The sequence below is a fragment of the Macrobrachium nipponense genome, chromosome 6 (genome assembly GCF_015104395.2).
Source record: "Macrobrachium nipponense isolate FS-2020 chromosome 6, ASM1510439v2, whole genome shotgun sequence".
NCBI classification, from domain to species: Eukaryota; Metazoa; Arthropoda; class Malacostraca; order Decapoda; family Palaemonidae; genus Macrobrachium; species Macrobrachium nipponense.
Window position 1 is genome coordinate 1,915,244 of NC_061108.1, and position 14,785 is coordinate 1,930,028.

The window sequence follows — 14,785 nt, forward strand, 5'->3', positions numbered from 1 at the left end:
TATTTTCAGGACAATTGGGTAAAGAAATTACTTTTTTAGTACATGTTTCATTTATTAACGTCTTATTCAAAATTGGCAACTACAAATCACAAAATATGAACTCAATGCAATTGGACTATGAACACTGAACATAGATACTCAACTGGGATATAGTCTGGTGAAAGCTTCTTACACAAGGTTCCAACCACAAATCCACCCACACCTATTCCATGGGAACCAAATTTGCACAATCACACAGACACATGCACATGAATACTTTGCAGACATACTAATGCACATTAGAGATTAAGAAAAATAGATACTAGCAGTTCTGAGATATATAGTAACAATTATTAAGGGGGATGATGATTCCATGCTGATATCACACCTTTCTCCCATGACAAGTAGATACAACTGTGGTATCAAGGAGGAACCTTGAATAGGTAGCTTGCTTGGGGAGCTGGGAAATTCATACAATCAACATCAAGGAACCCACTAACGCACATCGGTCTGTTTGGTTTGTTCTCTTGACCAAAATATGAGTAATTATCACTGGTATTTTATTATATATGCCACTCTTCACTGCATCTAGTAAAGGCCTACTCAGAAAAAACTGTTTCAAGTCGTAGTACAGACAAATTCCGAGTTAAATGCATGTTACACCTAAATTTCCTTTTTGAATTTTTACATGGGAACTAAAAAAGATTAAAACAATAGAATGCAATGACTGCCTACTTAAAACGATAATTGCGTATTTTGTACGGTTATGAGAGAATCATCAGATTTTATAAATATTTTTGTGTAATGGAACAATTAAGGATTTAGATTCAAAGGGTTGAATATCAAAGGTACAGGATGGGGTGGGGGGAAGGGGATTAGGTTTCAATTCATATATGCCCAGGTTGCTCTCGCTCTGTATGCGGAATGTATGTAGTGCATCAGTCTTTCTTTTGCAGTTAGGAGTCTCGACAAATTAAACATGAACGTTATGATGCTGGTGATGTCAAATTTCAAGGAAAAACTCTTCACAATAAAACTTACAAATTAACTTCTTAGAAATAAGATTTTTTGTACAACTGCTGAAAGTACAGATCATGTTAATAGAATTAAAGAAAATAAAAGGTCTAAATTTCCTTCAGAAAAAGTAGTGTGTGATAATTCTGAAATTCAAGAGTAAGCTGTAGAGTATGAGCAATATGGATTCCAAGATACTCGCTCCCAAAGGCAAAACCTGGAATATGAGCCACTATATGAGATTAAGTATACAAAATTTAGGTTAACTGCAGTAGTGACTGTGGGTCTAAATCTAGATCCAACCAACCTATCAGCCTTGTTCAGAAAGCACAATTTACTTTTATTACAATAAATCCAGCAGCCAAGTTTTGTAAATAGCAGAACTATGTGATCCTTACATCTTTTTGTAAACAACCTTTTTTGTGCTCTAAAGAGAGAATTCACTGCTACATTATGTGAGTGGCACTCCATAGGTTGCATTTCTAAAACATTCACTCATTTTTCAACTTCACCGAAGCTCATGACAGATGAATATTGCTGTCCTAAACTGAAGGAAATAACATTAATATAAATACCTGAAAAGCATCAGATATTAATGAAAAGGACTGTAACTGTAGATTAGCAACAGAATTTTGATGTCAAGTTTGCTACCCTAACATGTTAACATTAAATTCAGATTTTTTTTTTATTTTTAATTTGGAAGTTTGATGAAGGGATTATCTAAAATAGCTACACTAGTCTGGATGTATATGGTCACTAAATTGGTGGTAATATGTACTTCCTACACGAGCTTCCAGTGACACAATGGCTAAACTTGATGGGTAAAGCCAGCAGTAAGGAAGTCTGTGAAATACAGAGCACCAAGTATTACCATATAAAATGCTAATTATATCAATAATTAAGGCTCCCTATCCATCAACTTTTATATAATGGATTCTAAAAATAATCAATTCTGAAGTGTGGCTGGAATAACCTTTAAATTCTATAAAATTAGAATAACCTGTTACATTTCACTCCAGTAATATTTTATTATTGCAATTCTGTGGCTTTAAAAATAATTTCTTAAAATTATATATTTTCTTATAATTTGTACTTGGTTGAGAAAATCTTACAACTTCCAAGTACTGAGAGTCTAATATACAGATGTCTGACTCTAACCTGTTAAAATGATATTTTCTAAAAAGACCATAATATAAAAAGGAACTAATCTCCATGAATCATCTCTGCCCATCTACAATATTTTTTTAAAGTTAACATGAGAGACAAATTCCTATGGCAGAATCAGTATACAGATATGGCTGTCACTAAAAAAAGAAAAAAAAAGAAAAAGATCAAAACATCAATACATAGAATATCCCACCATTGAGCAGTGCTGGTTTTCATCCTACCTCGTAATTATTTATCATTGTTCTTAAATAATGGCTGCAATTAAGTCATTTATTCTTTTAAAACATATCTACATAAACATATAAAAAGTAAATGGAGAACTATACAATTCGTGTGCTTTAATAATACCACACCCTTTGGGGAAAAAAAACTTTGATTGGCACCAACTCCTTTCCCTTGCATAAAAGACTCCATATTGAGAGATCCTTCTATCATACCATTTAGTGTTACAAAGAAGAAACCTTAATCGTTAAAAAAAGGAAAACAAATGAACAGCCACTGCATGAGATGGACTGTACCTTCACCTCAGCATGAGAGATGCATATGGTCAGTCAAGTTATGATGATATATGCCAGCAATTGGCCAGGGGTGTATATTTACATAAATGACAGACAGATAACCTCAGAGCTGCATATTCTTGGAACATCTGCAAATAACAGTGATACAGGAGCATCCTTCTCTCATCAAAATATTGCACAATAAAGAAATGAGACGCTCTTGGAAAAATTCTCAAAAACTCTATATGGTTAGTATAATACATGAACAGAGCGCCAGACCATAACACAAAGTAATTATAATAATAATCATTACAATAAAGTACTCTAAAATGCAAGAAAATAGACATGTTACAGTATTTTATACAGTGTGCCTTAGGACTCACAGAGTCGTACGGTATATATATATATATATAGTTCAAGACTTCACAAGAGGAAGAGAAGAAAATATTAGCTCTCAGAAATAGGCAATTACTAGTCATTCATTCCCACTGGCAGTTAAATAAAAAAAGATTAGTTCACAAAACCTAGTTTATACAAGCTTAGCTATATTCTTCATTTTGAAATGGATGAAAAGAAGCCATCACACATCATTCAAATGTATCACATTTATGTGAATCGCATAGAAACACTTATTCAAACATATATAATCTACATCTTTGCACACATGGACATCATTTTTAATGTTATTAACTTTGATACATACCTACATACATGTGACTTGGGGAAATCTAGCCTTTTCATCTTCTGTATTGAATCAATAAAAATTCTGTTGAAACCATACAAGTAAACTAAGTAACCTACAAAATGTGTGTGATGAGAGTTTGCTGCATTTTGGCATAGTTAATCAGGGGCATCAATCATGCGCAGTATGAACAAAGCTGCAATCGATGATGATGAAGATAGCCAATATATAGAGAGAGAGAGAGAGAGAGAGAGAGAGAGAGAGAGAGAGAGAGAGAGAGAGAGAGAGAGAGAGAGAGAGAGAGAGAGAGAGAGAGAGAGAGAGAGAGAGAGAGGCGGTGGAACCGACTGAAAATATACTTGCTTGGTTTCTCCCTATTAAGCAATTTCTTTTAGGTGGGATTTCTGCTGCTGCTGCTCAAACATTCTCATGAGATTTTTGCCTTACCATTATTTAAGCTCAAAGATATGTTTGATTATACAAAATTTCATATAATGGATAATTTTCATCTTACAGTAAACTTCCTCACCCACAGCTACTTATCTCTGGATTCTAAAGATGTTAAAAAAATCTTAAAAGGCTTCTTTTTACCAAGAGTAACTGTCTCTGGTCAAAAGCATTTTCCTTGTCCCAATGCATGGCAACTTTTCTCATATCACTTTTTTTTAAAAGAACTAAGATGTCCACTTCCTCCAGTCCGCCTCTTAAGTCTCCTTGGATGTTGGTGTTCTTCCCTAAGTGTCCATCCACCCCCAACTCACCACATGACTAGGTTAGCTCCTGGACCCCAAGTGGCTGGCAACTAGTGGCAAACCTCTCCTGAAACACCACCTTATTTTCTGGTTAAAATGGCACTTGCTCTCATCACCTATTTCCTGCCAACTGCTCACTTGGGCATCGCCTGATGCGAAGTCTGGCACTTATTCCTCAGGTGGCAAGTTTATTTTTTCCTTACATAAAGCCTAGGATATCTAAAATGTTACTTGACTTCAACCTGCAAAACAATCATATACAATCTGTTTGATTTAGGTGTTTCTTCCATAAAAATCATATCACCATGATGGTTGATCACGCATAATCAAGTTGATTTCAAGTAACATGAAAGATACACTGACCTTCATGGCAGCATAAGGCCACACCACCATACTGCTCTGTGGCAATCATGCCATCACAGCCTCGGCTCTCTGGCACTATATGCACAAGTGAGCCACAATGTAAATGTGTCCCTCAACTGAGCACTTTCTGCATTTTTCACTGCTTGCCTGAGGCCTGTTTGTACAGCAATAATTAGCTATGTGTACTGGCGCTCACCAATATGGCAATGCTCATGCACTGGGGTCTCTGGAGGGGAGTAATGTACTATACTTGTACACAGACACAGGGAGTCAACTTAGCCTCTACAGAAACATAAAGGCCTCTAGAACTCGGCAAACTCCTTGGCACATTTTTCTGTAGAGGATATGCGAAGGGCTTCCTCTTCATAATCATCGAAATTGCTTGTGTCTCCTGGACCTTTGCACTTAGGTATAAATGGAGCTTCAACCTGTAAAGAAAGTGTACAGTTTAGAACAACAACCATGCTTCCATATTTCATTTCAAAGCAAACTGAATAGTAGTGATTGAAAGCAGGACAAGAACAAGATAACCATTGGAGTTGTGTTTTGGAATGAAAATTGGAAGAAATTTATGAATCTTTTTCACAACTCAAATCATCAATCTTAATGCTGTTAGTCATAAGAATGTCAAGCCAATGCTGTCCTTGAATTGGTGTAATATATTCAACTCTACTATATTCAACTCAAATCATTTTCATTAATCAAGTTACACTAATCTTTGTTAATGAAATTACACTTTAATCTTTAATATCTCAAAAGCATTAAGAATGAAAGTACCCAATCTTACATTCTTTCACTTATTACCAAGAGTCTCTAATTCCAAACTTATATTGAGGGTAAAAGCTCTTTAAGTAAACAAATTTATTTTAATCAATTTTTCTGCCCGCCAACTTCTTATGGAAAAATTTAATAAATTACTAATGCAAACCAGAAGAAAAATTGCCATACATTTGTTTAGCATAAACATATGAATCTAATGCAAATGTATGATTAAGCTATGTATGATCATACAAAACAAAATAGATGAGAATGCATGTTACTGTATACATATACTACTGTTAAAGCTGTGGATTTTGACCGTTTACTTTCTGAAACTGTACACAATACAATATGTAATGTTTGTTTATTAAAGTTTACTACCACTGAAATACGTGGCCTTGGGTGATAAAGCCCACAATTTGAGTGAGGACAGATGGATGGTATAGTGTTTGTTTATCCCAATGAGCTGTGAAATGGCTAGTGAAAGGATTTCACTCAGAACAGCTAATAGGACAATTCTCCGTATGTATTACCAATCCTTGTATCAACACTAGTATTTGTTCTGTATAGGAGTGAAATTTTTACACCTTATTTTTGCAGTATTTGCCTAGTAGAATTAGAGTGGAACAATAAAATATAAGAAAACATTCATGATCAGGGAAAAGCCGTCATACATAATATTTTACGATGAAGACTCTTTGACAGCAATCGTCATTAAAGTTCACAAAAAGAATGTTTCATAAAGTACAGCTATAAAAATACACACTATCTTGGATCAAATTTAAAACTTGACAAGGTTACGTCCTTCATTCCAATTAGGGGAGTCCATGTTAGGCGAGCCCATGTTAGGCGAGCCCATTTTTAGGCCCCACTAGACTTAGGATTTAGGCAAGCTGCAATTTTTTTTATATTTTGTTTGCAGGTGTTCTGTGAACTGTTTCTCTTTTGCAGTTTTGTTTATACACAAGTTTCTCTGTAATTCAGTCTTGTTATCCTAAGCTTCATCTTTACTTGCTATTTTTTTCAAATTCACTGGCTTTTCTGACCTTTGCAAGGATCATCCCTACAGTATGAATGTAAAAAGAGATTGTCTATGCCTCTTCTTATTTTGTGTGCATGTAAAAGGTGATGCTTATGTTTCTTTGGTGGTTGGCTTGTTCAGTATCTTGAGATTGTGCATTTGCACTGTGACAAGCTACACAAATTTGATAGAATATAAAGTCAAATGCCTGGTAAGAAAGTGAAAGGTGAAATGCTGGGTTTGTTAACTGTGATAAATTAAAACAAATGCCTGCAAACACTGAAGAGGTTTTACCAAAGAAGGCAGGCTTTCCTGATAATTTCTGAACACTGGCCCACATTGGATGGAGTGCCTCTCAAGGTAATAAAACAGCTTCAACACAGGGCTGACCAATACACTTTTGTATTACAAGAAGTTTGATAACCCTTGTTATAATTTTAAACATCCAGGTGGTAGAGGTGGTCACACAGAAAAAATTACGAACGTCATATATTTTTTTTTTTAGTAAACCTAACCATATTAGTGTCCTGTCATTCTTTCATTCTTAAATACTCTTGAGCCTCAAGGTTTAGCATTGTTGTTACTTATTGGAATGCCTTGAAACTTAGTATTCCATCTTTCCAAGGCTTGATCAGCATAAAGAAACAGGGACTAGAAAATCCCTTAAGAGATTAGCTCACAAACTAAAGTGACAACTAAAAAATGCCCACTATAATATAGGATATTTTTTCAGCAAAGTTTTCTAAGAAGCCTTAGGGAAATGTTAATAGCTTTGTACCTTTAAAATTGTGTAGATCATATTTTTCATTTGTAAAAAAAAAATGGTTGCTAACTTTAATTTAATTTTACATTTTCTCAGGTATGGTAACTTTCAAGCAACTCTCAAGCATTTGGAATGTTTGGCTGCCAGTAAACTGAGGACCACTCAGAAAGGGTCAACAGTTGGCATACTACTTCAATTTACAAGTTTAGCCTCAAGAGATTGAAGAAATTGTGTATGGGACCCACATTGTGACTTGGACTTCGCCATATTTTTTGGTAACCCTAGGAAATGCTATTTTGTCTTAAATTTAAATTATTACCTGACTTGATTCAAGTGAATTGATACATGAGCTTCCTTTTCTTTGTCTCAATTATTTTAACACCTGAATTGCACTTTTTTAAATTCTGACATAAAACAGTTTTGTGCCTACTGGAATACAAACTGCCTATTGTATGTATAGTATCCTGCGCATTCAGCGGACCGGCTATGTACTGACTGAACATAGGTAGTACACAGGAGGATATTAGGGAGAGGGGAGGCTCAATCTCACCAGCTGAAGTTGCCCATCATCCTTCTGGCAGTGATATGTTTCTGAAGTGTTACATGTACTGTCTTTTAATGTTTCCTTGCTCTTTCCTTTGAGATATCGTATGATCCTTTGAGATATTGTATGATTTATCAATCTTAAGTGTTTTCTTATGTGATATATGTATGTGCTAGTGTTGCATTTTTTGGTGCTTTCGTGTTATTTGCAGTTTCCTTTCCCAGAGAGCATGCAACACCAACAATGTCTCGAAGTCAAGGTCAACCTTGTAGTAGTTTTTGCTTCAAACAAAGTGACTTCTAGTGAAAGTATTATTCTCGGACATTATAATAATATTCTCTATTCAGGTGTCTGTGAGGTACTCCAATCTCCTGAGTAGTTTACTCAAGGTTACAACTATTCCAGCTGTATGAAATCTCACATTGGAAAAGGAGTTTTCAGTTGCAATAATCCTTCCTGGTGAGCCCCCTCTGATGGGTTTGACTTAGTCTGTAGTTCTTAACTAGACAAGCCCTGTAGTGCGAGGCAAGTAGGGCCAGCAGAAAAAGGGTTGGAGAATCATTAGGGTTGTTCTTTGTCTTCTACCTTTATCTCAATCCTGCACTCTTTTTCAAAGGCAGGTATCAAGATAGTCAAAACTAAGCATTGCATAATGCCTTAATATAGTACTTAATTGTGCTCTCCCTTTTTGGGGGGAGGGCAGGGCACAATGCTCAGGTAGGGTTGGGACCAAAATTCCCAGCCCACTTAGTTTCAGTGTATCATTCTGTTGGTTCTTGAGTTCATAGAGTCAGGGCTGTTCAGCTTGAAGTTGCGCAGGTCAAGACAGTCATAGGTAAGCAGGGCAACTCATCTCTCCACCACTCTTCAGGGTCACACAGAGGTTTCTACGACTGTCTCAACTTGGGATGTACATGGCTTGTTTATTACTCTGTACCCATTCTACAGATCAGTTTTGAGGTTTGGACAATCAGCTCAGTGAAGGGTTCATGCAACCCAATTGCTAGTTGTGTAAGCAGTCTCTTTAAAGTATCTTTTTGAAGTTGGGGGCGGGGAGAGAAACATCTCCAATGTTTTCATGTTCTAGACATTCACACTCCAGAGTACATGGTCCAATCAGTCCTCCTCCAGGGAGTTATCTTGGAACTCTACTTCTCATGGCTAGGAGAGTTTGAGAACCAGTGCCAGGGTTTGTTCATCTCTTCTCAATTTTATTGAGCACCATAACAGGTTGGTGGTGTTCAAGTCAGATTTCTGACAGCAACTCCACTGCAGATCATACTTTCTTGAACATGAGACTCACCTGGTTCAGTACAGGGGTTTGATATGCCCTAGGAAGCAGAGTTCTGCCTGGTCTCTTCCTATACTTGGGGGAGAGGCAGCATGGGCCTCCAAACAATCTGTTTTTTTTTCCAGATTTTATTTAGGAATGGTAATTCTTGGAGTTCTTTTGCTTGTCATAAGAGATATCCTAGGAAGGCACTATGACTTTGTTTGCAACATGAAAGAGTTGACCTTTGGGTCAACTTGCCTTCTACCTTACTTGCAGTTATTATGCCAAAGGTGTTTGAAGTAGCCTGTGGGCTTTTTATCAGTCTCCTATTGTTTGAGCTTGTGTCAGAACATTGCAATAATACTTGCAGTGTGGATATCCATTTCAATGCCTCCCTATAGAAAATTGTGTGGTTTAACCTACAGTTACTGTGCTACTGTTCTTAGGCATGTTAGGTATGTTAATATCTTGAGACACCACTCATCTTTTATGTAGTCATGATGGTGGTGTTCTGCTTATCCACCACTGAAGCTTAATTACTTCAAAAATGTACAACATTACATGCTAGAAAGTTGAGGAGAATGGGGTAATGCAGACTATGGCATCTAAATTGAGAACTCCTACTAAGCACCTGAAAGCAGTGGATTGGTGAGATTGCACTTATCTAGGAGGAGTTATCGTTTTAGGTGTCCTAGTCTACATTACCCCATTCTCCTCAACTTTCCAGCAAGTAATGTTGTACATTTTTGAAGTAATTAAGCTTCAGTGATGGATGAGCAGAACACCACCATCATGACTACAAGAAAGGTGAGTGGTGTCTCATATATTTCTTTCCCACAGCAGAGCAGAAGCTTGAGTAGATGGTTTACTACCATCAGGTTGGCTGCATACTACACACCAATGTTATTGCAGTTCAACTCCGTTGTCAGTTTCTAAAGAGCAGGGACATTTTGGTCGCTAAGCTCTCATGAACAGCTTCAATATTTAGAGTACAGTGCCTATATTCAATGGATAGTGACTAGTTGCAGAAAACTTTGGTTTTCTGCTTTCATTTTCTGTTCTTGGAGCAATGGTGGGATTAAGTAAGTTTCTTCAGCCAGGACTCAAAGAATGAAAGAAAAAGAATCCAGTCACTCCACATTTAAATTTCCAGATTTACACTGGGTTTAAGTCATCAATCCATACTTGCTTCAAGCCTCAGGCTGAGCTTATGTGCTCAGATGAGACATACTATTCTGTCTGATCCATCCCCTGGTGCCTACAAAACCTGTTTCGCAGCTGCTACAGGCCACAAGAAGAAATTATCCAGCTGGTGGGCAACTTCTCTCTGGTAGAATGAGTAAAGGTAAGCCTTCCAAGCCTGGCAATTGCCCTCATTACCTGAAATAACAAAAATTTTCCCAATAAAGTGAGGGACTGCCCATCCCATGACTTAGTGTGTGCCAAACTTCTCTTCGGTGGCATCATTTTGTCCTGGCTCATCTGATCACCTTACAAACCCAGAAAGAAATGGTATTTGACTTTCCTTTTTGTGATTTTATTCGGTATTTGACATTCCTCCTTGTGATTTTTTTCTGTACTAATGAAGTCATACACACCAGCCTTTGGTAGAGGTTTCAGTTTTTTAACTTAACGATGTTTGAAAACAGTAAACAAGCCTCTCATCTGAGTTGTCACCAATTAAGGCTTGGAAAAAAAGGATTGAGAAACCTGAATCTTGATCTAGAACAGAGAGGTTCTGAGATTTTGCCACAAAATATGGAACAACAGAGGATGAAAGATTCCATCCCTTCAAGTGCTCAACAAGATAAGAAAATCTATATTAACTCCCCACAACTATTTTCACCAAGGCTAAAGTTGAAGAAGAAAAAAAAAGTGTTTTAGGGCAATTCTGTCCAAGGCTTGCAACAGACTAAAGGGAAACCTTGGCTTTTAAGACTCCAGTGAGACATCCCACTTAGGATAAAGTTTTCAAGAAGGGCAAAACTTTTTTAAGCCTCTCATTTGCATGGATGTTGGCATTGAAGTAGAGACCTGCAGCAAGGCTGAGTGATAGTGCCCATTACTGCTGAAACTAAGAGAGGCTTATCTCAACAAAGATAGATAAGGAAGTCTATAACATTTTCCTGAACATTTAGTACCCAATCACAGAAGAATGAGTAAGATACCAAGACAGATCCCTTAAAGCCCTGAAAGCCCTGTGAGAAAAGCTTCTCGCAGGATAACTTCTCGCAGGATAAACTGGAACACCTCCAAACTTGAGGGTACCTATAAACATGTGACTGACAAGGTGGTTCTAATGAAACATGTGATGACAAGGAGGTTCTAATGAAACATATGACTGACAAAGAAGGTTCTAATGATCATCCTGCAGTAGTTTGACAGGAGAAAAACTGTGCACATGAAAGTTATTCCAGGGGCTCTGGAAAGAATTTTACATCGCTGCTCTTGGATCTGAGACTGGAGGACTTTGTTCTCAAGAACTGTCAAACAACCTGTCTGCTCCTTGAGAGTATAGGGAACTACTCTGCAGATGCATGAGTAGTCAGTGTGTGAATTGTCAGCTAGATATATATTCTCTGAAATGTCTTCACAAACTGACTTGGTTATCAGGTGGTAGGGTGCTTATATCACCATGTATGCAGTTCCTTTGATCATACAACTGAAACTACCTTTACTCTCAACTGTGTGCCCCGTCCCTCCTTTGATGCATCCGAGAAAAGAAGCATTTCCAGAGGGGAATTTACAAATCTCCCTGTAAGAAGTTCCTATCATCCATGCAGCCTGCTCGATCTTCCTTGATATCTCAATTTAAGGGCATGACTTGGGAAGAATTTGATGAGCAGGCCAATGAATCTTCAGTCGTAAATGTAGGTGGCGTCACGATTGTTTCTTGGGGGTGAAAGATAACCATTCACCAAAGCTGATTTTATTCCTGCCAGGATGTGTCTTGAGAATAAAACCACTTCCAGAAGGATGAATGAATTGGCAACTTCCCACCCTTCTCTGAGAAAGAAGACTGGGCTACCTGGCTGAGTTTTGGAAGAGCAGATGTCTAATGCATTGAATCGCATTGTTTAGCTGTGGCTGCCTTTGCCCCCAATGAAATTTTGGAGAATACTGCATGGTTGAGAAGGGAATCTTGAGAACCTAATCTCCTGAACTCACTACTGCCTCCACACAACTCTTTGGAAAGAGAAGCAACGAGTCCAGCACAGAGCTGTTTCTCAGCAAGAAGCTCTCCTCAATAGAACTTGCCAAGATGAAAGAAGGACAATCATGGTTATACCTCTGAGATCATGGTTTGCCCACACATCTTAACTCTGTGTGCGGATGATGAAAGCCCAATCTCTTACAAAAGCAACCTCCTAAAAAATTGCAATCTCATCCTGAGATGAGATGCCAGTCAAGGTTGAAGTCTGTCATATATGCAACCAAAGGTCAAGCCATGAGACACCTGGAGAGATGCCATTGATACCAACATCATGGCATTCACTTCTGAAGTATAAAATAAAACTCCTATGGCAGAATCTCTCTACAGTGGGTGGTCAGTTGGTAACCATCACACTCGTGCATCCAACTGCAAAGAGTACCCTCTACTTCCTCTGGCATGTAATACGTACCTTCTTTGGTGCATGAGCAGCAGTGGGAGAAGCTTGCTTGATCTGCTGGAAGACTAAAAACTCCCTCACCTACATATCATGGGTTTACTTTGTCCAAGAAGCCAAGAGCTAGCTAGGACCAAGGCAAGCCAACGAGTGATCTCACTTCAATAGTGTTCCCTGTTCCCTAAGGAAAGCTCTGTAGATAAGACTAGTACTGCAAACAGGAAGATTCTCGTCCTTTGCAGCAAGCAAAGATTTAGCTTGGGAAGCGACAGACGCTACTGGAGAGGAAAATCAGAAAGACTGCTCCTCCCTTGTCAGGTTGTCCAGGAACACGGCAAAAGACAGACAACCAGGAATGTTAAGCAAAGACCATATGTTTCACAGGTACTCTAAACATGGCATCTTCTTAGTATCTGGGATGTTACAATCTGATGAATAAAAAGGGGCGAGGAAGCTGCTGATGGAGCACCACTACCAGCAGCGATTTTATTCTACTGGAAGAGGGTGTGACCAGACTTCTGTCCCTCTAAGAAGGGGTAGCACTACCAGCAAGCATCAGGATAGGAATGTAAGATGCCAGAAAAAACGAGTGAGAAGGATTCAGAGGGTGTACTCCCCATGAAGAAGCTCCTCTTGCCAAACTTTTTCCATTACAGGGAAAAACCACCACCATACTTCTAGCAAGAAGACCCAGCAAAATCCTTTCACCTACAAAAGGAACAATACCTGCATGGATCTATTGTTGCAAGACATGAACTACTCATGCCTCTTGCAAATGATGGCATTGGTCATGTTATTTCTCTCCATAATAGGATAAAAAACAAGAACAAATACAACCATTTGTATTAAAAAAAAAAAAAGATTCATCAACCACACAATGAGAGAAGACTGCCCTTTTCACACCAGCCAAAGAAAAAGTGAATGGTGGTACAAAGCGAGTGGGGTAGTCCCAGAGTCACTCCATGAACAATATAATTAAGAAACCTTGTGACAAAGTTCGATATATTGCTCCAGTTTGGACTGAAGAATACTCTAGTTTAGAAGCTCTGATGTATATTTCTGTAGGAACAGAAAATGTTAATAAAGATGATATCCTGTAAGAAAAGAAACTTAATAAAATTTCACCTTTTTTCCTTTTCCCCCAATTCTACTATCTTGGTTTGTAACATAACAATGACTTATCCTGGCTTGTGACAAGAGGGCTGTGATATAAACATTAACATTCTGTTTTGGCTTGTGACAACAGGGCTGTGATATAAACATTAACATTCTGTTAGTGTTTAAAAAAATGAAAAGTAAACTTTTGATAAATATAAACATATCAAAGGTTACCTGAAGTTATGAGATATATTTAATTAAAAATCTCCTTAATAGGGTAAATGACAATAATTTTGAAAACTCACAAAACATTAAGCGCATAAAAGATACAAATGAGACTACATTGGCTTTTAAAAGTTGATTCAGCAACAGTAAAAACATACCATGCATAACTTTTACAACTACATTATTACAAATAAAAAAATGCATGCACATCCAAGTAATAAAACAAAAACAAAAGTACCAACCCTTAGAAATCATAAAATTCCTTGGGGAACAACTCCTCTGGTGAGCTGCGGAAGGTGTTCCTGCTCTCCTCATACTGAGGGAACTGAGTAGTGTCCCCTTTGTTCTTTAACTTTGGAACCAATGGGGGGGGCAGGTGTCTACCAAAGGGAAGGCAATACAGCAACAGTAGCAACATGCAAGATTCAGCAGAGCAAATGATGCAGCCAACATCAACAGATATACTGAGCTTTTGAACAATGCTTGATTTTTTATTTATCAAGACAGGAAAAATTAAGATATAACATTTCAAAAGCTCAAAATCCTTTGATGTAAGTTTAATGTTAGTTTCTTTAAGTTTAACAAGCAAGTCATTCATGGAAATATCTTGAACAAAAGAGTAATCATTGTAATCTTTTAAGAGTAATATTCACTTAACAAAATGACAAAAAATAATGTAAGAAATAAATAATTTTTTTTATTAGCATCTGTCTTTACAGAACTTTAACCTGCAAGAGCAAAAATGACTGTATTACTCGTTGTTCTCATTTCCACAATACATTAGTGCAAATTAATAGCATTCCCTCCTTATCTGCAACTTCAAAGACATATAGACTAAAATTTTTCTCATTCATAAATTATCCTAAAACTTTTCTCGTTCATAAATTATCCTGAATCTCATTCACTAATAATTGTGAAATCCTGTACTGTTGAGTAAGTACTTTGAAAAACAAAACTTTTATATTAATTTCCTTAATGACAGAAAATGAATTATATTTTAAATTCTGCTCGCTCTTTCTCTCATTCCTTGGATATACTTC

The 14,785-nt window shown here is 37.3% G+C and overlaps 2 protein-coding genes across 8 annotated transcripts in view; one reads left to right on the forward strand and one right to left on the reverse strand.

Moving 5' to 3' along the window:
* LOC135216327 (uncharacterized) overlaps nucleotides 1–9,395 on the forward strand; it is a 314,243-nt gene extending 304,848 nt beyond the window's left edge. For all 4 annotated transcript variants that reach the window (XM_064251505.1, XM_064251506.1, XM_064251509.1 and 1 more), the window contains one exon: nucleotides 7,094–9,395. The gene's annotated coding sequence lies outside the window, so the exon portion shown is untranslated. The remainder of the gene's footprint in view (nucleotides 1–7,093) is intronic.
* Nucleotides 32–14,785, reverse strand: part of LOC135216326 (cAMP-dependent protein kinase catalytic subunit 1) — a 794,959-nt gene continuing 780,205 nt past the window's right edge. For all 4 annotated transcript variants that reach the window (XM_064251501.1, XM_064251500.1, XM_064251502.1 and 1 more), the window contains one exon: nucleotides 32–4,882. In XM_064251501.1, coding sequence (XP_064107571.1) covers nucleotides 4,757–4,882 — 126 coding nt within the window. In that variant the 3' untranslated portion in view covers nucleotides 32–4,756. The remainder of the gene's footprint in view (nucleotides 4,883–14,785) is intronic.